This window comes from Capricornis sumatraensis, chromosome 1, assembly GCF_032405125.1.
Source record: "Capricornis sumatraensis isolate serow.1 chromosome 1, serow.2, whole genome shotgun sequence".
NCBI classification, from domain to species: Eukaryota; Metazoa; Chordata; class Mammalia; order Artiodactyla; family Bovidae; genus Capricornis; species Capricornis sumatraensis.
The window spans coordinates 254,213,395-254,239,802 of NC_091069.1; the positions used below are offsets into that span (position 1 = coordinate 254,213,395).

At 47.0% G+C, this 26,408-nt stretch overlaps 1 protein-coding gene across 3 annotated transcripts; it reads right to left on the minus strand.

Annotated features, from left to right (window-relative positions):
- Positions 1–604: 604 nt before the first annotated feature.
- SETD4 (SET domain containing 4) lies at positions 605–22,857 on the minus strand. Of its 3 annotated transcripts, none has more exons than XM_068974824.1 (11): positions 22,832–22,857; positions 19,764–19,933; positions 17,379–17,474; positions 12,814–12,851; positions 10,371–10,459; positions 8,413–8,842; positions 7,440–7,614; positions 5,683–5,764; positions 4,715–4,795; positions 1,655–1,778; positions 605–795 (listed from the first exon to the last, which is right to left on the minus strand). In XM_068974824.1, exons 2-11 carry the CDS (start codon positions 19,834–19,836, stop codon positions 661–663), a joined length of 1,323 nt encoding a protein of 440 aa, XP_068830925.1. In that variant the 5' UTR covers positions 19,837–19,933; positions 22,832–22,857; the 3' UTR covers positions 605–660. The 3 variants fall into 3 exon arrangements, with proteins under 3 accessions (XP_068830925.1, XP_068830935.1, XP_068830919.1); XM_068974834.1 differs by having other exon boundaries at positions 605–780; positions 22,479–22,854; XM_068974818.1 differs by having other exon boundaries at positions 22,479–22,854.
- Positions 22,858–26,408: the final 3,551 nt, after the last annotated feature.

Genomic DNA, 26,408 nt, shown 5'->3' on the forward strand with positions numbered 1-26,408 from the left:
GGAGAGGGGGAGGGGAGAGGGGGAGGGGGGAGGGGGAGCACCCCACGCCAGCTCCTCCACCCCACTGCTGGGTGGGAGCACAGGGAAACCGCCCTCCCCATCCCAGTCCAACCACCTCATTTTCAACTGTGCAATCAAGGGTGAAAAATTCAAAGTGAGTCACTCCAGCTCAGGGCGGCCAAGACCTGGGAGGGCTGTGCGTCCCCCACAACCCCACTTCAAAAGCCAGAATGGTGAGGGGGTGGTGGGGGGCTCTGGGCATAAAGCAGCACAGCCTCTTGTTACCACACACGGAGCCCCGGGCCGACCCTGGCTCCGTCCAAGCCTCCCCTCCCTATTCTAGGTCGCACTTCGCTCAGACGTCTTCCTCCGGGACTGACTGCAAGTTACCCCGAGGGCATAAGAAGGGCTGCTGGCACCGACAGCTCCAGGGTCCCCTGGAACCACCTGGCCTGTGCAGAGCGCCTCCACGTCCCCAAGCAGCCACCACTTGCCCCTACAGACAGACAGAAGCAGAAGGATGGGACTGAGCAGATAACTGTTTAATAGAAACTCTTCGTTGACTCTCAGTGAGTCCATATAAAATAAACCTGAGTTTAAAAATGTTTAAAGAAGCCACACCCACCAGAGGAGGTGACCTTACGCACTTGGTGAAGTGCGCTACGTAAAAGCTGTCTGCAAGGCGGTCAGGGCCTTGGCAGAGGCCTGGAGAATCTTCAGCTCTTCCATCCGCAGTGTTTCTACCAAAGTCAACTGGTTTATCAAAGCCACTTCTTCATCCTTCATGCGAGAAACCTGCAAGTTATTTTTAAATTATTTTTTTTTTAGTGTAGTAAAATACAGCTAAGATTTAAGACTCTGACTGGTTTTAAATGTGCAATTCAGTGGCACTGAGTACAGTCACAGTGTTGTGAAACCACAGCCACCATCAATCTCCAGGGCTTTTGCACCTTCCCAAACAGAAACCGCACCCATTAAACATTAACTCCCCACTTCCCCCTCCCCAAATCCCTGGGAACCTCTAGTCTGGAATACTAGACTTCTCATTTAATTTGAAGCATACAGTATCTGTCTTTTCATGTCCTGGTTTATTTCATGCAACACAATGTCTCCAAGGTTCAATAAAATCATTTATTAATCCCAGTAATGTTTTCATTCAAATGAGCTGAACCCTCATTTAATTAAAACATTCACTACACAAATGGGGAAAAAGTACCTTAAAAATCTATGAAAAAGAATTCATGCACTAATTTACCTACTAAAAGGTGTCTGTGTGCTGTGTGCTAAGTCGCTCAGTCATGTCCGACTCTGTGACCCCATGAACTGTAGCCTGCTAGGCTCCTCTGTCCATGGGATTCTCCAGGCAAGAATATGGGAGTGGGTTGCCAGGCCCTTCTCCAGGGATCTTCCCCACCCACGGGTTGAACCCGTGTCTCTTACATCTCCTGCACTGGCAGGTGGGTTCTAAAACTAGGGCCACCTGGGAAGCCCACTAAACAGTATAAACACGTTAATAGTCAAAAACACAGATTACATCAGTGTTTATTTATTAAGGCATTAACAGCACCCCAATAAGGTGGACTATTCCTATCCAACAAGTACAAAACAACTTCTCAATCAAAACACTTAAGAATGAGATATTCTAGAATCATACCTTTTGAAGCACGGCATGAGTCTCATCTATGAAATAACAGCATATTTTCTGGGCTACGTCCAAACTTGTCTTCTCATTTGTATCAGAAATTATTTCCCCAAGAAGTACTTTTTTCCAGCACACACTAGAACCAAAAATGTTCAAGAAGCTCATTTCAGCAGGTTCTCAGAAATAAAGGCTTTTCCACTTCAACACAACACTTGTCCTATTTTTCCAAAAACATAATAAAACTCATTCCATCAGCGCATTCCCTCAAACCTCCTGCCAACGTCCAGGTCCTGTGCTGAAGCAGACACAGTAGACAAGACGGAAGGAACCCTGGGGATCAGAAGCAAGGGGCTGAGTTTTCTAGCATCACAGTCGTTTGGCTCACAAGCAAGCGGAGCCACGGCCACCGGCCACAGGGAGGGAACAGACGACAGACGAGAAGGCGAGCCCACAGGCAGAAGACCACAGACTAAGGAGGAAAGGCGGTCGGTGGGTTTTGTTTTCTTCAAATAACAACGTCTCCTTTAAAAAAAAAAAAAAAAGACAAACGCAACACAGGACGTGTTTCAGAAAGTCAAGTGCTCTACAGATGGAAAAGCAGAATCTACCATGAAGTCTTTTTCATCATGGAGGTCATGCCAATTTTATACAAGAAAGTCTGTAGGAACGGGGGCTCCATGGGCTGGTGGGGACAACTTTCTGCAGGCACAACAGTGCTGCTGTGCCCGGGTAGGCAAGACACCGAGCAGGAGGGGGCCAGGCCAAAATCGACACAAAGAGGAAGGAAGCGGGGTGGAGGACAGGTTCCGGATGCGGAGAATGTGGATGTGGACGCGGCCGAGGAGGAAGGGGCAGGCGAGGACTGCACCTTCCGAGTGCAGGGCACAGAAGTCGATGAGAAATTCCCCACAGCCCCCAAGCCACAGCGTATAACGTCTCAGACATCTCTAGCTTTAGAGACGATGGTGACAACCTCAGGAGCAGAAGGGTTCTTAGGAAAGGAGGGACGGGAGGGAGAGAGGGGGAGCAAGGAAGAAAAGACATTCCTTTGCGCTGGGCTGTTTAAACCGCTATCTGTTTTAACCCACACGACTGCCCAGCAAAGAAAGCATTATTATCCCCACCTTTTAGACAAAAAGAAACTGAGAATCCGGAACAGTGAAGAACTGAGCCTAAGTGACAGAGCTAGTGAGAGGCAGAAATAAGTGTGCAAACACCAGTCAGGCACAATCCCAAATGCACGCTTCCTCTGCCACACCACTCCAGTCAGAAAGAACTCCAAGGGAGGGCTTCCCTGGTGGTCCAGGAATTAAGAATCCGCCTGCCAATGCAGGGGACACAGGTTCGATCCCAGGGCTGGGAAGATCCCACGTGCCTCTAGGCAGCTATGCCTGTGTAGCACAACTACTGAGCCCACGCTCTAGCGCCCGAGTCACAACTACTGAGACCGTGCACCGCAGCTATACAAATCCGAGGGCCCTAGAACCCGTGCTCTGCAACAAGAGAAGCCACCCCAATGAGAAGTCCATGCACGGCAACTAGAAAGAGCAACCCCTGCTCTCCTCAACTGCAGCAACGAAGACCCAGAACAGCCAATAATTAAATAAATAATTTTAGATTAAAAAAAAAAGAACTCCAAGGGAAGCAAAGAGGCCTCAGCAGGACCCCTGGGAAACACCCAGTTGCTTTTTTTAACCCGAGGTTAACGTCTTGAAAAGGCACTCGTACCTTTTTCCAAGGAAGATGCAAAGAAACTTACGTGGTGGGTACACATGAGATAAAATGAAATGGAAGACAAATGGATGGGCAAAACAAGACAAAGGAAAGACACGGGGAGGAAAAATGAGATGGCGACTCAGGGATGAGTCTGTGATGACTCGCATGCCTTAAAATCCGGCACACTTAGACGGACCACACATTAAGTTGCCTGAGTTTTCTAGCAAGCAACAAGATGAAGGCAGTGTGTCGGATACAGAATTCAGCCTCTGCTAAGAAGAAATACGCACGATTTCTGGCATGGAGACCCGAAGGGAGTTTTTTTCTCCCAGAGTCCCTACGGAAACGTAGGCAACGTCGCGAACAGGAAGGTCGCAGGCGTGACGGAGGGAGCGCCAGCCGCTTCCGGGCGCCGAGCTGGGGGCTACGTCTGGGCGCTGACGCCCCGAATCCCGCCCACAGCTCAAGGACGGGTTCCGCCGCCTCCAGGAGGCAGCCGCTCCGGTTTCTCTCAGCTGAGCTTCTGCCGAGTGGCGGGCATTATTCCTCCCCGACTCCCTCTGACTACGCTTGCCACCCTAAGGGGAGGACGGACAGCCTCTCGGGAGTGCTGAGGACCCAACCTGGACGCGCGGCTCCAGCGGGGGCTCCTCTACCCGCCTGCCCTCCGGAGAGACCCAGGCCTCTCCTCAGCGGGAGTCGGGGTCTGCCCTCAAGACGGAACCGGGCGGCCGGCGCTCAGGAGCCCTGTCTGCTTCCGGGGAAAAACCTCCCTACTCAAGAGACTCTCCTGTGACCAGCGTCAGTGCGCACACTTTCTGAAGGGTTCACCCTGAACAGCGAACTGCAGGTCACCCGGGTTGCGGGGGTAGAAATATCTGAGGAGAGGCCAGTTCTCAGGACCATGCACTCAGATTGTGACTCAAACCAGACACTTCTAGAAACCGTAGAAAGCTAGACATTCCCCACGTGGGGCACCTTACACAAAGAATGTGCGTGCTAAGTCGCTTCAGTCGTGTCTGACTCTTCGCGACCCCATGGACTGTAGCCCACCAGGCCTCCTCGGTCCATGGGATTCTCCAGGCAAGAACACTGGAGTGGGTTGTCATGCCCTCCTCCAGGGGATCTTCCGGACCCTGGGATTGAATCCGTGTCCCTTACGATCTCCTGCATTGGCAGGTGGGCTCGTTACCACTAGCGCCACCTGGGAAGCCCACACGAAAAATAAGCAGCCCCAGTAATGCAAGGGCATTTCTTTCTCCTCTGAAATGGGGCGTTTGAGTGTCGGCCAAACCAAAAGCCCCAGTTACGTCCAAACTGTAGCAGCAGCTGGTGACCAACAGACAGGGGACTTACAATTCTTCAGCTTCCAGACATAACAACTTAAGAGCTGTGAGCAACCGCCATGACGGTCCATCCCATCCAAACGTCAGATTCCTAAAGCAGAAAAAGGACAGGTGTATGCATCGATCACTGAATCTCTAGTGTCCTGCACAGGAAACTAACTCAACAGTGTGAATCAACTACACTCCCATACAAACTAACCCTAACCCTAAAATTAATTTTTAAAAACGACAAATCTCACTGTGACACTTCATTACACCCCAGTAAATGGCTCAAGGGCCACACATTTTTTTAAAGGGGCCGTTCAACATGGTGCAGCCAGTAGTCTTAGTCATAAAGACAAAATAGAAAAGTGGGTCTGCAAATGCTTAAGTAGAAAGCTCTTCTGATCAGGTAAGAAGCTGAAATCTGAATGAGGAGACCACAGTGAGACGGATGAAGAAAAATCTGGGTTATCCTGAGGATCAAACTAACGGTGGCATCACAGCTAGCTGTCCCTCACTCTGCTGCTGGACTATTGAGAACTCAGTTTTATCTAAAGAAGAAAATCTGCAAGGGGGAGAAGGGAAGGTCTCAAACCCAGTTTATCCCATTTGGTGTGGAATCACCTCAGCACCTCCCATCCCAAGAGCCTGCATCCGGTTGCTGGGTGACTGACGGCCAGGCTGGCTTGCAGGAGTAATGCCACGCTGCCTGACCACATGTCAGCAACAAGCACACAGGGCCACCAGTCAGTACATACAATCGTTTAAGACGTCAAGTCCTATCTCAGGTCCCCAGAAAAGTCTCTTGACAAGTATCTTCCCCTCTTTGTGTGCCCCACCACACATCAAGCACAATGTACTATATACAGTAAGAGCTCAATAAATAGCTGTCTGTCACCAGATCTGAGCCAGGAGGCCTCTCACACCTTTCAAAACCTGAACTCTTAATTTTTCATCAAGATTTCCTAAAGAAAAAATTTCGAGAGAAACACTTACTCTATGAAGTCATGATCCTCCAAAATGGAAATCTTTTTGTTCATCTGTTTAGCAGTGGATGGAAGATATTTAACAAGTATATCTGCATTAAAAAAAAAAAAAATCAGGCTGATGTAGAGCATAAAATTCAGGCAGAAAGGAAGACCCTTCTCAGCTTACTTTCCATCCCATCAGTAATTAAGACACATGTATACAATTTTATCTCTTTCACATAAAAAAAAAATCTAGTCTTTTGGTCCAACTCAATGAAGTCACAACTTAACCCTTGAAAGGCTACAAGAATTACCAGACAGCAGACAAAACATCCACTACCTCAGCTCCTGCTCCCACAAAGCAAATCAACCTACAAAATCGGGGAATGAAGACATGACAGGACCAGTGGGAAGCCACACCCACTGAAGCACAGGCTCCAGACAATCAGGAGGAAATGTTTCCAGGCTTCAGGTTTTTAAAACTCAGAATTCAAAACTATCTGGACATTAGTGATTATAATCATAAAACAACTGAAAATGATGATGTAAACATTAACAAAGCTTTTTGGGATAATAGGATACTGAAGGATTTTTCTCTTTTTTATAAAATTTCTTTTTATTTTTTCTTACATGCAAAAATAAAATGTAAATTTTGTTCAAAGTATTTAACAAATCGATACTGCATGGTCATCAATATTAAAAGTTATTCTGATAATACAATGCTAGTCTCAAAGCTAGCTTTCTAAGAGACCCAGCAAGACCCAGTTTTTGCTGTTCTATTTCTTTTTGAAAAAAGGCATTATTACTTTAGCTAGAGGATGGAGTGGTAGCACTTTGACCAAGTTTCTATTTCCACTAGAACTTATATTAAAATTACTTCAAATTATATACTCAGTAAACCTCCAGCCATTTCTTCAGCGCCTAGAAAACTGCTTCTCTGCTGCTTGAAGGGAAGGGGGAATAAATCAGCCTTCCATGTATTATTTTTAATACTATATTTGGAATTTTTACAACTTTAATATGTAAAGTATTTTTAAAATATGATGACGATGCTAAGTAACAACACAAATGGAATCCATTTTTTTTCATGCCCTTAAACCCCTTCAAACAAGGGCTGTGTGTAACATATTTATCCTGTGATTGGTGCAGTGTGATTACACACAATGGGTAAGTCCTTTTTACTTGGAACTCTCTCATCCTGCACTTTATTTTTTAGAGTGCTTCCATTCTTTCTTCAGTATTCATTTACTTATTGAGCTGCACAAAGTCTTGGTTGCGGCACACAGCATCTTCAGTGTGTCATGCGGGGTCTTTAGGTGTGGCACGCAGGCCTAGTTGCCCTGCAGCAGGTGGGATCTTAGTTCCCCAATCAGGGATCAAACCTGTACAGTCCCCGGCATTGCAAGGCAAATTCTTAGCCACTGGACCGCCATGGCAGTCAAGTGCCCCCACTGATCTATCTTTAGTGACCATGTCTCAGTACAAAATTCCCATTTCTTGTCATCTACAGGTACTCTATTTCCCTCGGAGTTTTCCTTTGCTTTCATTCTACTGTCCGACCTAACGCAATAAAACTTTTCTCAGTTCTTAACCTCAATATGGATCAAAGCTATGTTGCTTTTACTTCAACACTGAAATGACGTGGTCAGTAAGAATTAGGATAGCCCTACCTAGGAGAAAGTAACTGATACACATTTTAAGGTTTTGTCATTTTTATAAAAAAAGAACCAGACTGGTGGCAAGGAATCCAATTATCTTAGTGATAAAACCAAAGTCAGTTCCAACCTTTTGAGACATAAACACAAGCGTGAGGATTGCTGACGGAGACAAATCCATACTCCAGGAGCAGGCGGTGGTTATCGTGGGGGCCGTAGCAGATGAAAACCTCCTTGTGTTTGCCACAGCGTGTAGCCGTTCTAATTTCATAACAGCGAGTTTCCTTGTTAAATGCTGCTTTTACCTAGAAAAAAAACAAATTGCAAAACATGCCTCTTAAAGCAAAGCAGAAAACCAAAAAGATTAACTGATTATATTCATTTAAGCTAGATGCAGCTTTCAAGTCCCCAGCACAGAATGTACCCACATGAAGAAAAAAATGCCACATCTGAACTTCAGCCTCTTTGGTTTGCCTCGATCTCACTACACTGGGGATATAATCATCTCCTTTAGGAGAGGGCAGAAGCCTGGGGATGAAAAGGTCTCTAGCTGACTCCCAAAGTGGGATCCCTTCTCGATTTCCCACAAACATCCATCCAGTCAGAAACTGTTGGCTGAACACCGCCTCCGTGCCAGGCCCTGTGCTAAGCACTGCGGTTACTCCAAGTGCAAGGTAAAAGCCCTGTCCTCTAAGGCTGCAGAGCTCCAAGGGAAAGGAGCAAGACCCTCAGCGATCACAGCTAAACCCTGAGAGCGATGCCACCAAGTGTGGAAGGGAAAGAGACAGGAAAGCAAGTGAGGCTTTGGTCCCAGGTCTGAAAGGACGAAAGATGCTGCTCCCTGGGGAGCTGCTTGTTTAGACCCTCCAGGGGACATGGCACCAGGCTCTGCGGGTCTGGAGAGCAGAGTCAGGAAATGGGGCAAAGGAAAAGGATGCCAGGAGGGGGAAACAGGGTCAGGAGGAAAGACAGGAGCCTACCAGACCTGACGGCAGAGAGGCTGACCAGCTGCACCGTTCCCTGGGGCTCTGCTCACTACTCCGGTCGCAGGTTCTACACGGCCCTGTTGAAACTGAACCCGGGTCCCCCAGTGGATGTCTCACCTGGACGTCAGGGCTGTGGTTCAGCAGATCCAGGTAGGGGGCGAGTGCGCAGGTGTCTGGCTCCGGGGAAAGGCACAGCTGCGGCGGGCGCTTCATGTATACAGCCCTGGTGTTGACGGTGCACCAGGCCCACCGCAGGGCGCAGTAGCTAAAGATGGTCTCAGTGGCCTCAGAAAACAGAGGCTGCAGGGAGGAGAAAAAGCCTCGAGAAGAAGAAAAGAATTCCTGCACGTGGCTTCTCTGCTCCCAGGCCTTCGTTTTCAAAGGGTTGGGAAGAAGATTCACCACTTCCGGCTCCAAACAAACTGGGCAGGTGTAGGCCTTTGGTAAAATCTCCAGGTAAGGCTTCCAGGGAGACCGATCCCCAGCATGCTTCTCTGACACTAAAAAGGTGCACAGAGCCAACAGAGGAGATGGAGGAGGCTGCCACCTTTTAAAATGAAAATCCAGATTGGAGGAGTTACTTTCATTCAAAATATGGAATAAGCAAGAGATGCAGACATCTGAGGGCTTAGTTCTGCTTCCAGAGGGGCCGTGGCCAAGTGGTCAGTACACTCCATGTTCACTGAATGCATCCAAGAGAGGGTCTTCCTTCCTCAAGGGCCTCCTCCCGGGACCACACCCCAGTACAAAGGCCATGAACAAGCCACAGGCACGTAAGAACTGGCTCGGTGACCTGAGTTCCAGCTTTGTTTGCAAGAGATTACTTTCTGCAAAGACCTCTTTGCTTCCAACTCTTTTCTCCAGTTTTAAAGCTGTTGCTGGAATTTCACTTGTTCCACTTTAGTAAGGATATAAAATGGGGGGAGATGGGGAGCAATTGATAGAAAGAACCTAGACGTTCCCCATTCGACACAGTACCCACCGGGCACCAATAGCTATTTCAATTCTTGATTTTTAGTTAAATAATATTGAAAATTCAATTCCCCAGTCATAGGAGCCACATTCCAAGTGCTCGTCGGCCACATGTGGCTACCATACATGAAACATTTCTATCACTGCAGAAAGTTCTATTGTGTAATAATAACCCAGGCAGAAAAATGAATAAGCTCATTATATACTTGTACAGTTCTGAAGTTTTTGGTCTTAAACTCACCCATTCTATTGCAAATTATATACTGCAGTATTTTTGTTTATTACCAATAAAAAGAGCTCATGTGGCATGGGTGTACTTAGAAAAGTTTTCATTAATCCTTCAAAGTTCAGGTTCCTATATAACTGTGCATTCTACTCAAAACTCCAGAAGCATACAGAAAATGTTAATATCAAGAGCATCCTTGCCTCTACTCAGGCTCATGAAAATATATCAGCCTTCTTACAAAAGTAAGCCAGAGGGGCTTACCGTGGGTTGAGAAACAATACAATTTTTCTTTCTTTATCATTTAGAAACCTCTTATGCTGAGGACCTTCCTCAATCTGTCCTGGAAAACCCACCCAAAAGAAAGAGAGACACCCTTATAACATAAGCCAGAAAACAGTCTTCAGCTCCTATGTTGGCCTCTTCTCTTCTATGCCAAATCTAACCAGCTCCTTCATATCATCAACAGCTCTTCATAGCTGAAGCAAAATTCAAGCAAGTACAGTAATGATAAAAATAAAAGCATAAATAACATTTGTCAAGACCTACAACAGTGGAAGAGGTGTGGAGTGCTGTGAGTCAAGGCATTCAGTTATGGTGTGTTATGTCTATGCTCCCATTTAATCCTCATTTTTTGGTAAGGTCAGCTCGGAATTCAAATCCACTTCCCAAGCAGCCTATTGAAAACCTTAAAAAAGCAATTTACCATGAATTAAGAACCAACTTCATAGAATCAACTTTTCACATCACTTCTGACACATACCAGCCATAAGAAGGGACTGGGTCCTAAGGGACTGTGTCTTAGCTGACATACTTGCTGACAATATAAACTTGAAAGGAGAAACACTCGAGCCAGATGAGCTGGTGAGCGGTCACTTACTTAGCAATGTATGTCCCTAAGTAGCTTCTGATCACTGTGTCCGTGGTGAGCAGGCAGCTCTCAGGCAACGAGATAATCGTCTGTCCCTCCTTACCAGAAAGAAAGTAAAGTTTAGAACATCCGTGCTTGGGGGAGGACCTGAGTGAATCTTCCGAAGTCTCTGATTCCACAGTCATCTACTAAGAACCCAGTGGAGCCCAGCCATAGCCGACCAAAGAGCTTCCAGCGGATGGGCTCCCCAGGCCGAGTCAGCAGACACAGGCAGGACTGCTCCCACGCCGGGCACTACAGCCCCAACGAGCCAGAGGTTAACGGTGTGACTGACACCCACCACCAGTCAACCTCCCATCAGAAAGGAATGCGGAAACACTCCCACGCCTCAAGGCCTAGTGTTCCTTCTGATTCTTACACCAGGAAATAGTGCCACCTATAGGCAACAGACAGAAACCACGCCAAAAATTTCTTCCAGAGAAATGCACGTGCCTGGTCATTCATTCCCGGTAATGACCTATCCACTATATAACCTGTAACAAGTAGCTGAAGAAAGGGCAAGGATGCCCCCCACCCCCAGCACAAGAATCTCACTTGATCACCTGCAAAAGTAGAGTTTTCAGTTTCTCCCACTGAGACAGAAACACAGGAAGGAAAATTAAGACACCAAGGAACAGACCAGTAGAAATAAAGCACTAAGAAGCCAGATAAAAGATCCTGCTTTCATCATAACTGACACCTAAGCTGGGCTTAAACATCTTGGCCAAAAATCTCATTTCAGTTTCTGATCTCCTCATCTGTCAATCAAGACTGAGCTGGGACTTTCCCTGTGGTCCAGTGGTTACGAATATACCTGCCAGTGCAGGAGACTCAGGTTCGGCCCCTGGTCCGGGAGGACCCCCCATGCCACCGAGCAACTAAGCTCGTGCACCACAACGGCTGAAGCCACCACACCACACAAGGAGTGGGCCCTGCTCGCTGCAACTAGAGAAAGCCCATGCACAGCAACAAAGACTCAAAAATTAAAAAAGAAAGACTAAAGACCAAAAATTAAACAAAATTTAAAGAACAATTATCTTCACACAAAAAAAGACTGAGTTGGTATGGTCACTAAAATCCCTTCCTGCTCTGACATCCCATGTCAATAAAAAACCAAACAAACAAAAAAACCCAACCGTCTGAATACAAGGTTCTATATCCTGATTGAGATAAATGTCTTCATCATCAAAACCCTATCAAACTGGACACTTAAAATGTGTGTATTTCACTATGTGTAAAATATGTCTCAATTTTCAAAGTTTTTGCAAAAAAGCCACAATTCAAAGTACGTGTAATATAACTGCCAAATATCATTTCCTGATCCAAAACTACCCATAGTCACGACTATCTTCATGAGAGGTGCAGAGGTACAAAGTCTGCTACAGAATAGTCATATACCTCCCCTCAAAAAGAAAGATACTGCACAACAATGTGAATGGTGAATGTACTTAAGACTATTCAACTGCACACTTAAAAATAGTCACGATAGTAAATTTTATGTTGTGTGTATTTTACCACAATTAAAAATGAAAAAAAAAAATTATGATAGCATAATAGAATTACAACATTAAAAGCTACCATTCTTTAGGTTAAAGACAGACACAGCTGGGTTTAATCTAAATTAAGGAGTAAATATAAAACAATTTTTAAACAGAAAATTCAAATAATTACAAATAAGGAATTCATGTCTAGCTCCACAGAAAACTGTGCATTGGATGTCCTTTAAATGGCACGGAAGAACTAAAACAGACCTTGAAGGGCAGCTATGTCATTTACTTGCTCGCTGTCCAGCCTCAGAGACCGAAGCTGGGTCAGGGGGTCAGGGGCCTCACTTGGCAGAAGGGGACCCCGGGACAGGCTGAGAGGTCCCCTTCCCTGCCTGCTGGGTTCTACCTACTACGGAGGCTCAGATTTGAGCGGCTCCCCTCCAGCCCCAACCCACCCTCAGCACATTTAAAACATGATCAGCCTTACAAACCTGCTGCAGCGGAGACGGCTAACCGTGCACCCCAACACACTTTCCCTTCTTGCCCTCCCTGGGCGCTGGCAGGTGAGATGCGGCTGGAACTTTGTGGATGAGCAGAAGCCTGCCCCTCCTCACCCTCTGCTCCCTCCTGCTACACCCTGGAGCTACACCCTGGAGCTGAGCTGATGGAGCCCGGACCACCACACAGCTCAGGACCACCTACCCAGGCTGGCTGACCTGACGACCGAAGAAACGTGCGCTCCATGACGCTGGCTTTGTTACTTGCACACAGCAAACAATTCTAACTGACAGAACTGTATTCAAACCCATCCGTTAAGTTTAAAAAAAAAAAAGTATGTCTAAAATATTTTTAATTCATTTGACTTGAACCCCAAAACCAAGCAGAAAAATCCACTTTGGGTTTCAAGGTGAGAGAGAAATTCTCACCTGCAGGGACGTCTTGCTCATCAGTCCTCTTCCTGTACCTACAAACGCGAAGAAAGAAAAAAGATATATCCTATGACAGCTTCAAGGTCTTAGAGATACTATTCTGCATATGTGGGTGAACTTCAAAATAACACAAAGCGAAAGCAGAGTGTCTCGCATCCTTTGACTCCCCGGGGAAAGCGAAGATCAAGAAGCTATTCGGGACGATGTCTCAACCTCCTTTTGGGTTTATGATCCTTGAAGGGCAAAGTCCGCCTTAGAGGCGACACCTAAAGATGATCGCCTTCAGACAGCTCAGGTGCTGGGTCTTGGATGGGCCACCTGAAGCTGGACTCTCTCCCCTGGGGTCTCCTGGCCGAGGTGGGGGACCAGCTCCCCAGGATGCCCACCCAACTTCGGAGGCTGGACCCACAGGTTGCTTCTACCCATTACCAGACCCAGCATTCCGCAGGAATGATCTCCAGTCTTTGGCTGAATGACCACTAAAGCCCATTCAGGTGCCACAAAGCCTGGCACTGTGCCCTCCCCTCCCCAGACAGGCAAGCCACGAGCTGCACTCTCCTAGACAGGACAAGCCACGAGCCGTGCTCTCTGACCAGACAAGCTCGGCGCGGTAGAGCCAGAACCAGCTGCTCTGACCCGTCATGACCAGGGCACAGTCATGACACTCACTTCCCCAGTGGCTCTGGCAACACCACCAACATCCATAAGTTTACCCCTCCGTGCCCAGCGCTCCCCTCCTGCCAGTCAGCTGACAGCTTTTCTCGAAGAGATGGGCACGATATGACCTGTAATCATTGCATGAACTCTCTCTAGTCGTCTTCTCAAAACCACAGTTTCTGACTTTTTTCTCTCAGCTAGTTGTTGTGGTTGTTCAGTCACCGAGTCATATCCGACTCTTTGTGACCCCACGGATGGCAGCACGCCACGCTTCTCGTCCTCCACTGTCTCCTGAAGTTCGCTCAAACTCGCAGATAGGAGGGAATATAATACAGCAAAAGTCAATGCCTGTGTTCCTACTGGGAGGTTCTGGATCATGAAGAGAATTCTTGACTCGAGTCCGGAATCAGGTGTCTGGCAAGTTTAATTTAATGAGTAGTCCTTCCTACCTAGAAGCATACTGTCTGCTCGAGCACATGGTTCTGATTTTAAGAACTTAATTTCTTCTGTGTGTCCCACAGTAAAGTTAATCATCCCTGTGGGCCAGAACCTTTAAAAACCCTTAAATGGGAGGAATTTTTTCCTGTGGAGTCCCTGGTGGCTCAGCTGGTAAAGAATCCACCTGCAATGTGGGACAGCTCGGTTAGATCCCTGGGTTGGGAAGATCCCCTGGAGAATGGAATGACTACTCACTCCAGTATTCTGGCCTGGAGAATTCTCCAGACTGCACAGTCCATAGGGTCACAAAGAGTCGGACAAGACTGAGCAACTTTCACTTTCATCCTTTAAAAAAATTCATGTGCTAATTTAAGTGGAAATTCCTCTCTAAACATATAGGAACAGAACTAAGCGGATGGAATAAATCCAGAAGGTACTTTACCTATAGGTCCACAACACAGTGGTCAATAGACCAGAAAACAGGTCACAGTAACTTGTACTTACTAAGGCAAGGTAGGACGTGGTCATTAGAATGTTATTACACTACTCACTGCCTTATAATTTCTGCTGCTATCTATCCAAAAGGCCCAGATTTGGACAGCGCTTTTAGTGTTAAAAGGAAATATTGGAAAAAATAAAATAAAAATAAAAGGAAATACCAGGGTCTGCTCCCAAAGCATAAATCAGATCAAAGTCTAAAGACTGAATCCTGCTTTTAACTTGGAATCCTGCCTTGACTCTCCATAACCTAATTCCCCAGAATTTCACACATTTTGACAGAATCCCATGAACTTTCTCTGCTATTCTACACTGATTAAGAGCTAACGATATAGAAAACACTTAGGGAAGGTGTTGTGGACTGAATGCTTGTGTCCCCTTAAATTCATATGTTGATTTCTTAACCCCCAATGCAATGGGTTTGGAGGTGGGGCTTCTGGTAAGTGACTAGGTCACAAGGGTGGAGCCCTCGTGAATGGAATTCGTGCCCTTGTAGGAAGAGAGAAGAGAGTTCCTCAAGTGAGGACACGAGAAGATGGCAATTCACAAAGCAGGAATCAGTCCTCACTAGATGGTGAATCTGCCCAAACCACAGTTTTAGACTTCTCAACCTCCAGAACTGTCTGAAGTAAGTTGCTGTTTAAGCCACTGGGTCTATGGTAATTGGTTACAGCAGCCCATACTGATGAAGGTTCCTTGCCCCCAGAATTGTAACTGCTGGGCTCTGCTCACTGCCAAACCACTTTGCTTTAGCTCGGCCATCACCATGAATCTGGACACAGGCCCAGAGGAAGTTGCTACCACTTTTAAAACTGATAACTCTTCACCGCTCTAAATCATAGACAGATTACTTATTTTCAGGCATTCGATTGAAACCATATGCCAATTCCAGCTTGATCATTTTAAAACTATCCTTCTTAAGGCAAAGTGACACTCAAGGAGTAGGCAGGCCTTAGGCACAGCAAGTCCACTCTGGACACTGCGTTTCTCTTGATCATCTTGAAGAATTCCATCCGGGACTTCCCTGGTGGCCAGTGGTTTCAGGCTCCGCCTGCTGATGTAGGGGACACAGGTTCAATCCTTGATCCGGGAAGGTCCACATGCCCTGAAGCAACTGAGCCCACGCAGCACAGCTACCGAGCCAGCGCGCAGAGAGCCGGTGCTGCGCAACGAGGAGCCAGTGCTGTGCAACGAGAAGCCTGTGCCCGCGGCTACAGAGTAGCCGTCCAGCCCTGCCCGGTGCAGCCAGAGAAAGCCCACAGGCACCAACGGAGACCCAGCACAGCCAAAAATAAATACATTTTTTTAAACACATTTATTAAGGAAAAAAAAAACAAAACTCTATTCAGTAAAATCTAAGGGTATGTTTTTTTACTAGGCATTCCCTGACACACAGCAACAGAAAATTAAACACTGTGTTAGAGGCTAATAAATATGGTTCATCTTCATAAAAAAAGGAGCAATCCTAACAGAGAATGGTTCAAAATCAAGTATTTTAGCCCAAAGTCATCATGTATTACTGACACATTGGGAACAACTTCACACACATCCCCTCACTAGACCAGGAGCACATGAGGTAAACAGTTTATCTTGAGGGAGCAGAAGGAGGTCAGTGTGCTCCAAGTTAAATTACCTAATGGGTACCTGAAGGATCATTTTAAGGGCCAAGGGGAACCTTCCGAGGCTTATGACTTAAGCATTCTATAAGGTGAAATGTCTGCACCTGCCCTGTGACACTGAGCTTCGAGGCCCTCGGCTCACAACTGTCTCTGTGCTACGGCAAACCCGAAACCCATTCGAGGAGCACATCGGTCCTCTCGCTGGTGACCGCAAGCCCACCTGTGGACAAAGCTGGGTGGTCTTGTCCGCAGACACATGCCCATAGCCACCAGCTCCCCAACTTCTGTGACAGAATGTTCCAGAAGAGCACGCTGACCCAAACTTCACGGCAAGATCCTCAATTTTCAGTAAATGTTAATACAACCTCCACAGGGAAACACCTCAACTTTCAGAAAAGAATATTTACCCATCCCTGTTCAGGTGGCTGTGGACGCCAGGGCCACAGAGGAGGCTCCTCCTCAGTTAAGGCTACCCTCAGGGCTCCTCTCCTCAAGCCACCCACCCAGGGAACAAGCCCCCCCGCTGGTTCTCTGGAACCTGCTGGACTGAGAAAACTCCTGGGATGCACCCGAGCTAGGAGATAATCCCATCAGCTGCATGGGCTTGAAAATCTCACGAAACCACCACGAGCAGGTTGATGGGGTCACCAGCCCCCATGTTACACAGCGTCTTCCCTACAAAAACCCAGTGAAGACATTTCCCTCACATCTACATTCCAGAAATACCTATAGCTCTGATGAGTAAACAATTTAGTTGTGCTTACAGAACGCTAAGATTCAGATAACTGACCATGTACACTGGGCTGCTGGACAGAGGAGTCAAATTGGCAGCCCACCTCTGACGGGTTCAGTTCAGTTCAGTTGCTCGGTCGTGTCTGACTCTTTGCGACCCCATGAACCGCAGCACACCAGGCCTCCCTGTCCATCATCAACTCCCAGAGTTCACTCAGACTCATGTCCATTGAGTCAGTGATGCCATCCAGCCATCTCATCCTCTGTCGTCCCCTTCTCCTCTCGCCTTCAATAGGGGGTTCAAGATGTCATAATTACGGCTTTTAGGTGTTATCCTTATCCCTGCCTTCATCTTATTTTTCTATTCTCGTTTCCCTTTTCTAACTTTTAATTTTACTTCACCATTTTGGAATTTCTGTCCACAAGCCCCTTAAAACTCATTTTCCAAATAAGGTAACGTGTAAATAAATATCGCACCTACAGGACAGCGTGCCTGCCACACAACATGAGACGTGTGCCCAGAAAGAGCGCAGCCTGCCTGCGAGAATCGCCCTGGTTCTCCCATGACCTGGGCCCACGTGTCTCTCAGGAGACAGGTGAATGAAAGCCAGATCTTACCTGGAAAACGAGCAGGTATCAAGGTTGCATCTTCAAACCTCCTGTCTTTCAGCCACTTCTTAAGCTCTATAAATTCAGGCTTGTAGCTCTCATTCACTAATCAAGAGAGCAAAGAAAACCTGGTGACTAAAATCTCTATATAATTGGATCACTCCAAACGGACAAGATGACTTTAAAATTCAAATGGAAATATGAAAGACCTGGGATAGCCAGAAACACTTTGAAATACTGACCTCAAAACTTTTTATCACTAAAAATGACAGTAACTGAGATTGTGTGATACCATCACCAGGACAGAAAAAGAAATCAATGGAATAGAAAAGAAAGCCCAAAACAGACCTACACATATGCTGACAACTGTTTTTTTTTTTTAATGCAAAGGCAATTCCATGGAGAAAGGACAGTTTTGTTTTGTTTTGTTTTTTAATAAATACTCCTAGAACATTTGGAATAAACAAACCATGGACTATAATTCATGTTAAAACAAAGTCCTATTGATACACATTAACAACACAGAATTATCTCAAAATAATTATGCTGAGTAAAAGAAGACAGATTTTTAAAAATGCATACTATATAATTAAATAAAACCATAAAACACAAATCAATAGTGAAAGCAAATCAGTGGTTGCCTGAAGATGGAGGAAAGAAGGGTTCAAAGATGTGCCAGATGAAAGGATTACCAAGGGAAATGAGAATCTTCTTAGGGTGATAAATAACGTTCATATCTTGACTTTGGTAATGGCCTCCTGTGTGTATACATATGTCAAATTCTATCAAATATGTGACATTCATTGTGGGTCAGTTATACCTCAATGAAAGTGTTTTCTTAAGAAACATATGATCCAAAATACAAGGCTCCCAAAACAGGTTATCACAACCTAAAGAGTTCACAGTAAGAGCACTGAATAAGCAACTGCTAAAGGAAATGGCAGCCCACTCCAGTATCCTTGCCGGGAAAATCTCATGGACAGAGGGGCCTGGAGGGCTGCAGTCCATGAGGTCGCAAAGAGTTGGGCACGACTGAGCGACTAACACACTCTCCCAGCCCTGCTAACCACTGTGGAGGACGTCCAACATGCTCTTCACCCTCGAGAAGTTATGTTCTGGTTGGGGAAACAAGACTCCCACAAAAAACCAACTGGAAAAGCAGAATGTCCTGCAGAGTAATACCCAAGAAGCCTGGAAACTGGGTGGCATTATTGAGAACTGGAAATGGCATTCCCGAAAACATAAGACCTCAACTCAGTCTCAAAGGTTAGAGAGAAAGGCGACGAGCTGGGAGAAGGGAAGAAAGTGGGTTTGGCTGGAGAAAGACTATGGGGAACGGCAGATGAGGGGGAGCTTGGTAGAGAACATACTTTCAGCCCAGGGAGAGGTGGGGGCTGGAGGGGGGCACACTTCGAAAGGGAGCTGATGGCGAACAGCATACAAAAGACAATGAGGCTGGACCTCCCTGGTGGTCCCCTGGCTAAGACGTCACAGCTTCCTCTGCAGGTGGCAGGGGCTCCATCCCTAGTGCAGGAACTAAGCTCCTACATGCTACGCAATGCGACCAAAAAAAAAGAAGAGGAAGACAGAGGGTAATGGGTCTTTAAAATAAAAATAAAGACAGTGAAGATCCTGGAGGCTCCTAAACCAAAGAGGCAACAATCCCTTAGGAAAAGTCAGACTGACGGTGGCAACTGGAACTACCAACAGGAAAGAAAAACAGCGATGTGATGAAGAGCCAGCTGAGGTCACATCTGGGTACAACAGAGAGGGAGAAGTTAACCTAAGAAAGACCAGGTGAGAGTGAGTGGGACATGGCCTGCAGGACAGAGAAGGCTACGTAGGCAAAGACAACCTCCAATGGTGCTGAGGTGCTGCGGGTCAGCGGGGAGACATTTTGCTGTCATCAAAAACAACAAGTGCACTTACGTAGTCCTCTCCAGTGGGCCAAGTACCTTCACATACAGTATCTCGCTCAGACTGGGTTACACTGAACTTGAAATGATAAACTTATGTCCAAACACTGATAACCTATAGGTAGTGAGAGGTCAGGCCAAGAAACAGAAACCTGGGAGTCATCCCCAGAGAAGACAGAGCAGAAGCGATACATCTGTAATCCCATAAGGGTTTGAAAGAATAAAATGGCACTATTACAAGATTCTCTTAGAAGAGGGCTTCCCTGGAGGATCAAATGGTAAACAATCTGCCTGCAGGGCAGGAGATCCAGGTTGGGAAGAACCCCTGGAGAAGGGAACGGCTACCCACTCCAGTATCCAAAGTATTCTCTATGAACACTGCTTATGTGCCTTTGAGAAAAGCTCTGTGTATCTGTTAATATCAACCAGCAAAGGATTCCTTTTGTCATCACTTGCACCAAAAGAATCAAAACTGTACCTCCTCTTGATTCAGAACTTCTGAAGAGTTTTCGTCTTCTGATCCGGCTTGTTCTTCCTCCTCCGTTCTTCATATTAAAAATGCAGTTTCTGTTTAATTGTCCGAACTAAAACAAAAAGCATTTTCTTTGCTTTTCTTTCCAGTTGTATGACAATCACTGTTCTTTGTACCTGTAAGGACATAAATATATAAACCATTTCTCTAAAATGTTTTTTTATACAAATTGTTTATACTATGAGCTAAATCATGATCCCTGTGCAGTAACAGAATTACCATTATATTGGTCCCTCTAAAACAGTTTTATCTCAACTTCCTACCAAATGCTGATTAATCATGGAAATTCTTATTATCGAGTTCATAACTGTGTGCACATCTCAATGCTAATCAACGTTTACTAAGCAACAGCCTAACTGTACTCTGAATAAACAGTAGCCATGCACATGAAAAGATGCTCAACATTGCTAATTATTAGAGACATGCAAATCAAAACTACAATGAGGTACCCCATCTCACACCAACAACAAATGATGGAGAGGGTGTGGAGAAGAGGAAGCCCTCCTACACTGTTGGTGGGAATATAAATTGGTGCAGCCACTATGGAAAACAGTATGGGAGGTTTCTCCAGAAACTAAGAGCAGAGTTGCTATAGGATCCAGCAATCCCATTCATAGCTGAACAAAACTATAATTCAAAAAGATACGTGCACCCCTATGTTTAAAGCAGAGTTATACACAGTAGCCAAAGCATGGAAACAAGCTAAATGTCCATCTACAGATATGGTGCATATATACAATGGAGTACTATCCACCCATTCAAACAAAGGACAGAATAATGCCATTTGCAGCACCATGGACGGAACCAGAGGTTATCTAAGTGAAGTGAGCCCGAAAGGGAAAGACAAATACCATACAATGCCACTTATATGGAGATCTAAAATATGACAGAAACGAACCTACCTATGAAACAGAAACAGTCACAGACAGAGAGAACAGACTTGCAGCTGCCTGGGGAGGGAGGCGAGGAGGGATGGACGGCATTGAGATGCAAACTATTCTATACAGAGTGAATGAAGAAGGCTTACTGGATAGCACAAGGAACTATATTCAATATCCTGGATAAACTATAATGGAAAGGAATATAAAACAGAATGGATATGTGTGTTTATACATATAAATATATATATAGAATCACTGTGCCGTACAGCAGAAATTAACACAACACTGTAAATCAACTATACTTTAAAAAAAAAAAAAAAAAGCAATAAAGCCCCTAACTGCCAGGAAGTTGTACAGGGAAAAAAAAAAAAAAAAAAAAGGATTCTCTTTCAGTGTGAAGTAATAATTTGTTCTTAAAACCAGGATCCTGAAACATAAACGAAGTCGGTGGTTGCCAGAGATTAGGGAGAAAATGAGAACCCAGAGAGCAGACAAAGCAAAGAGATGATTATAAAATCTACAGTGACCACTACAGTTTCTACATGTTACTTCCTCAGAAATATAAAAATGAAATCCATGAACCACACTGGCATGATACAGGTAATGGAGTATTATTAAGCCATTAGTTGAAAGTACCTACGAAGACAGAAAAATATACAAGATATATTAAGCGAAAAAATAAAGTTGCGGAACAAATTCAAAGACCCCTTATTGGTCTCCGCTGGGCACATTTTATGTTTACAAAACAAGAGGATTTAGGAAAATATTCAAAAACGTACAAGGGGAGGGGGCTTTTACTCTTCCTTCTGTAACTTCCTATTCTGACGTATATATGTGTGTATATATATATGAGCGCATAGTGACATAACTCTAATATTACGTATGTGCATATTATGTACACTTTAAGACTTCCCTGTAGCTCAGACGGTAAAGAATCTGCCTGCAACGCAAGAAACCCAGGATCAATCCCTGGGTCGAGAAGATCCCCTGGAGAAGGAAAGAAACAGCAATCCACTCCGATACTCTTGCCTGGAGAATCCCAGGGACAGAGGAGCCCGGTGGGCTACAGTCCATGGGGTCGCAAAGGGTCGGACACGACTGAGCGACCAACGCTACTTTAATCAAACCACTGTTTTTCTTAAATTACTAAAAATTACCAGGCAGCCCATGAATAACGAGACACGAACCCCAGGCTCTATTACTATACTATTACTTCCCAGCGATGGAAGGTTCCGTGTTTGATCGACCCGAAGGTGGAGTCTGGCCCCAGGGCCCACCCCGGCTCGTCCCCTCGGCGTCCCCAGCGCCACTGCAGCGCGCGGGCCGGGACGCCTCCGCGCGGACCCCCAAGACCCGTGGTCCGGGGAGCGAGGTGTGCGCGTGGCGCCAGCGTGACCCCACGGCTGGCGGCACCGTCCTCGCCCCCCGTTCTCATACGCCAGAATGGAGGCCGCCCCTCCGTTGGCACACCCTCCGCACCTACCCCGCCCAGCCCCACAGCTCTGCCGCCGCCGGAGGACACAGGGCTGAGACCCCGGCCGCTTTACAAACGCCCTGACTTAGGGCCCTTCGCGCCGAGGATACTCGGGTCGACTTTCGATAAAAGAACGAGCCCCCAATACTGGGGGGCGTTAAGTGTAAAGCGCAGCGGCATGGCAGGAGGTAAACGATCTGAATTCAGCTCTCTTTTTTAAATAAAATTAGAAGGGGAGCCCAGGAGGAAGCCGAGCCCCGTTACCCCGGCAACCGGAGGCCCCGCCCCGGAAGTTTTCCGGCGCACCTTGATGCAGCTCCAAGATGGCGGTGGGCGGGCACGAAGCGCGTAAACACTCGGAGCAGCACGCCAGTTGCTCGCGAGTTAAAGAAGCGGGCCGCAGCAGCAGGGGGAACAGCCGAGTGCCGCCAGGCCCGCCTCTAGGCCCCACTGACCCAAGTCCTTGGTCGCCAGGCCGAGCTCTCGGCGCCGCGGGCCTCTGCCTACCGGCTTGCACATGCGCATTCTTCCGGGGGAGGGGTGGAAGGGGACGGCGCGGCTGACAGAGCTAGCTAGGGTCGTCCGTGGATGGGCTGCAGGTCCAGGAGTAAGAAAACCCTGTGGCCTGTGGACCAGGAGTCTACGCTCTGAAAGCCGACCTGGAGCGTGTTTCCTTCCGTAGTTCCAAGGGCGGAGCAGCCAAGTGTGTGTCTGCCGGGGCAGCCGCCCGGCCCTCTCTGGGGCCCGCCCACTTCCGCCTTGCTGGGCGGGGCGGAGGCCTTGCAAGGCCAGGCCATCCCCCATTTCCGGGCTGACTTTGCTTTGACCCCCCGGCCTGTCCGTGGGCTAGAGTGCCTCGCTGCGTTCCTCTTCAGCCTAAGGGCACTTCAGGTCATCTGGCCCAGTTGGGTGTCCAAGGAACAGTGTAACTTCTCCCTTCAGAATGTCACGAGAGTGTATGTCCCTCTGTTCTTTGTCTCGTCACAACAAAGATTTGGAGCGACGGACATTAAAGCCCTCGCTGTGTCACAGCTCTCAGGTCTTGGACGAACCGTGTTGTGGCTCTTAGGCAAATCAGTGTTACAGCTCTATTTTATTTAGAAGATAGCAGGAGAATCCATCCTGGAAGCGTGAGGGCATGCCGACCCAAAGACTTGAAGGGAAGAGAGTGGAGGAGTGCGTAGGGGAGGAGGGGGGGGAGGAGGGGGGGGAGGAGGGGGGGGAGGAGGGGGGGGAGGAGGGGAGAGAGAGAGAGAGAGAGCACGCGCACCTGGGAGAGAAAGAGAGACAGCGCTTTGGCTCCTCCTTTTATATGTTTTTTCCTCCACCTGGGCCTGCTCTATGCAAATTGGGCTTAGCCAGGAGTGCTGATGGTTCTACCTGAAGTCTTCACTCTGGTCCTTGGACCTTCCTTGTTTTTTTTTAGCCACCGCCATTTTGGATTCCTTTTCCCTATTTTCTCTACCTAACATTCCCCACTCAAGAGATGGGAGGCCCAAGGCAATGGCAGCCCACTCCAGTACTCTTGCCTGGAAAATCTCATGGACGGAGGAGCCTGGAAGGCTGCAGTCCACGGGATCGCTGAGGGTCGGACACGACCGAGCGACTTTACTTTCACTTTTCACTTTCATGCATTGGAGAAGGAAATGGTAACCCACTCCAGTGTTCTTGCCTGGAGAATCCCAGGGACAGGGTAGCCTGGTGGGCTGCTGTCTATGGGGTCGCACAGAGTCAGACACGACTGAAGTGACTTAGCAGCTTAGCAGGGGCGTCGAGGTCTTTCTGGCTACTTCCTGCTGAACTGGGGTGGCAAGGGGTATTGGGCCTCCCCCTCTTGTTAGTCTCAAGCCTCAGAGTCCTTATAGCGGTGTCCATCTAAGGGTGTGTGATATTTTTCATGGTCGGCTGTAGTTTTATATCTTTGTTGAACTGGCACTGCATGTTGTAGCTTGTTGACCTGGGCAGAGACAAAACAGGTTAGACAATTGACAGTACATGGAATAATCATAAGCATCATCAATGTAGCATAACAAGGACTAGTAGGGGCATTAGTCATTTTTAAATTCACATCGCCAGGATGGCTCAAGTCCCTCCTTGTTCAAGGATCAGAAGATCTATCTCCTGTCTGTTTTGGAGTACAATCTCTGTCAAGCTGTGTTGGCTCTTTAGAGCTGTCCTGAGAAATCTTACCCCAGAAACTAGATTTTGGGGGTGTTCATTAGAATGGTACTCATTGGTAGTCCTGAGCAGGTATCTGAGATCTCCCAGGGGCTCACAGGTGTATTGAGTGTCCTCTTCTGTTTTCTTCCACGGCTTGACTCGTGAGTAGTGAATCCAGGTGTCATGTCCTGGTACCTTGACTGCTGTGGGGGTAGAAAGTATTACAGGGTAGGGGCCCTTCCATGTGGGCTGGAGTTGAGCTTTTGGGGACCTATCTTTCCAGACTTTAATTAGGACTTGAGTCCCTGGAGCATATAGTGGTGACTCCTTAGAATCTTTTGGGTCCTGGTTCACACCCCACAAGCATATATCCTGTTGGAATTGCCCAATGGCCATGGTATAAGACTGGAGGGTCTGAGCCTCTCGATCAGGAAGAGGTCATTGACATAAACAAAAGGTCTCCGATATAGCATCTCAGAAGGACTAAGACCAAGCTGTTCCTGAGGGGCAACGCGGGTGCGGAGGAGAGCTACTGGTAAAACCTCCTTCCATCCAGGGAGGTCTCCTGGGTTCTTTTTTGTTGCTGATTTTAAGAATTGATTGGCTCTTTCTACTTTTCCCGTAGATTGTGGCCTCCAGGCACAGTGGAGATAAGTAATGCCCAATGTTTTTGAGACCCCTTGGGTGACCTTGGAAGTAAATGATGTCCCATTGTCACTTTGTAATGACCTGGGCAGACCAAATCTTGGAATGATTTCATGAAGCAGTTTTTTTACCACCCCGTCAGCCTTCTCAGTCCAGGTGAGAAAGCCTTCAATCCATCCTGTGAATGTATCTATCATGACTAATAGGTATTTATACCCTTAAGAAACTGGCATCTGGGTGAGGTCCATCTGCCAGTCCTCTCCTGGGTAGGCCCCACGTCGTTGGATGGGCTGGGCCAGCTGGGGTCTTCGAGCTCCTTGGAGGTTGTTTAATTGGCAAGTGGGACAAAAGGAGACCACCTGTCTTATAGTTGTTTGGAAGCCTGTTCTTCTGAAGGACCTTTCTAGTAATCTTTGGAGGGCCTTTTCTCCTAAATGAGTAGTGGCGTGTAAGGAGTTAACCAACTTCCATTGGAGGTTCTCAGGCAGAAAATAAGAGTCCCTCCTTTTGGAACCACCCCATATGATCTTGAAAGCCCTCGCTCTTAGCTTTAAGAGTCTCGCCTTCAGTATATGAAGGAGTTTCTGGCGAATTAGTCTGTGGAACTAAGGTGGCAATCTCTATTAGGTCATGTTTCTGTAATGCTGTTCTCCTAGCTGCCTGATCAGCTGCTTGGTTCCCTCGTGCCACTTCTGTGTTCCCTTTTTGGTGTCCTTTACAGTGGGAAACTGAAACCTCGGTGGGCAGATGAACTGCCTCCAAGAGTCGAAGAATCTGATCACCATACTTGATTGGGGACCCTCGGGTGGTCAAGTGGCCCCTTTCTTTCCAAATAGTCGCATGTGCATGTAGCACCAGAAAGGCATACTTGGAGTCAGTGTAAATGGCTATTCTTTTTCCTTTTCCCAGCTCTAAAGCACAAGTCAGGGCTGTGAGCTCAGCTAATTGGGCTGAAGTACCTGGTGGCAGAGGCTTAGCCTCTATGGTCTCTAAATTGGAGACTACTGCATACCCGGCTCTTCTTTTTCCATCCAAGACAAAGCTGCTTCCATCAGTGTACCAGATTTCCTCAGGATTGGTCAGAGGATCTTCTGACAATCCCTCTCGGGGTTTTGTCCAGTGGTCCAAGGTTTCTAGACAACAGTGAAAGGGGAGAGAGCCCTCGGGGGTAGGCAGGAGGGTGGCTGGGTTAAGAACCTCACAAGGGGATATGGTGAGGCCTGGATTTTCCATCAGCATTACTTGATACCTGAGGATTCTTTGATCAGACATCCATAAATGGCCTTTCCCATTTAGGAGTTGTTTTACTTGGTGGCTGGTAAAAATAGTTTGCCCCCAAAGGAGAGTTTTAAAGCATCTTCTATCATGATTGCAATAGCTGCAAGATTTCAAAGGCGGGGGGCCAGCCTTGGGTAGTTGGATTGAGTTTTT

Excerpts from the sequence above, each read along its gene's own strand:
- SETD4 (XM_068974824.1), bottom strand. The coding sequence starts at position 19,836 with ATGAAGAACGGAGGAGGAAGAACAAGCCGGATCAGAAGACGAAAACTC. Across the intron at positions 12,852-17,378 it reads GATACCTGCTCGTTTTCCAG|GTACAGGAAGAGGACTGATG; the intron begins GTAAGATCTGGC and ends TCGCGTTTGTAG. Across the intron at positions 4,796-5,682 it reads GAGGATCATGACTTCATAGA|GAATCTGACGTTTGGATGGG; the intron begins GTAAGTGTTTCT and ends TTTCTGCTTTAG.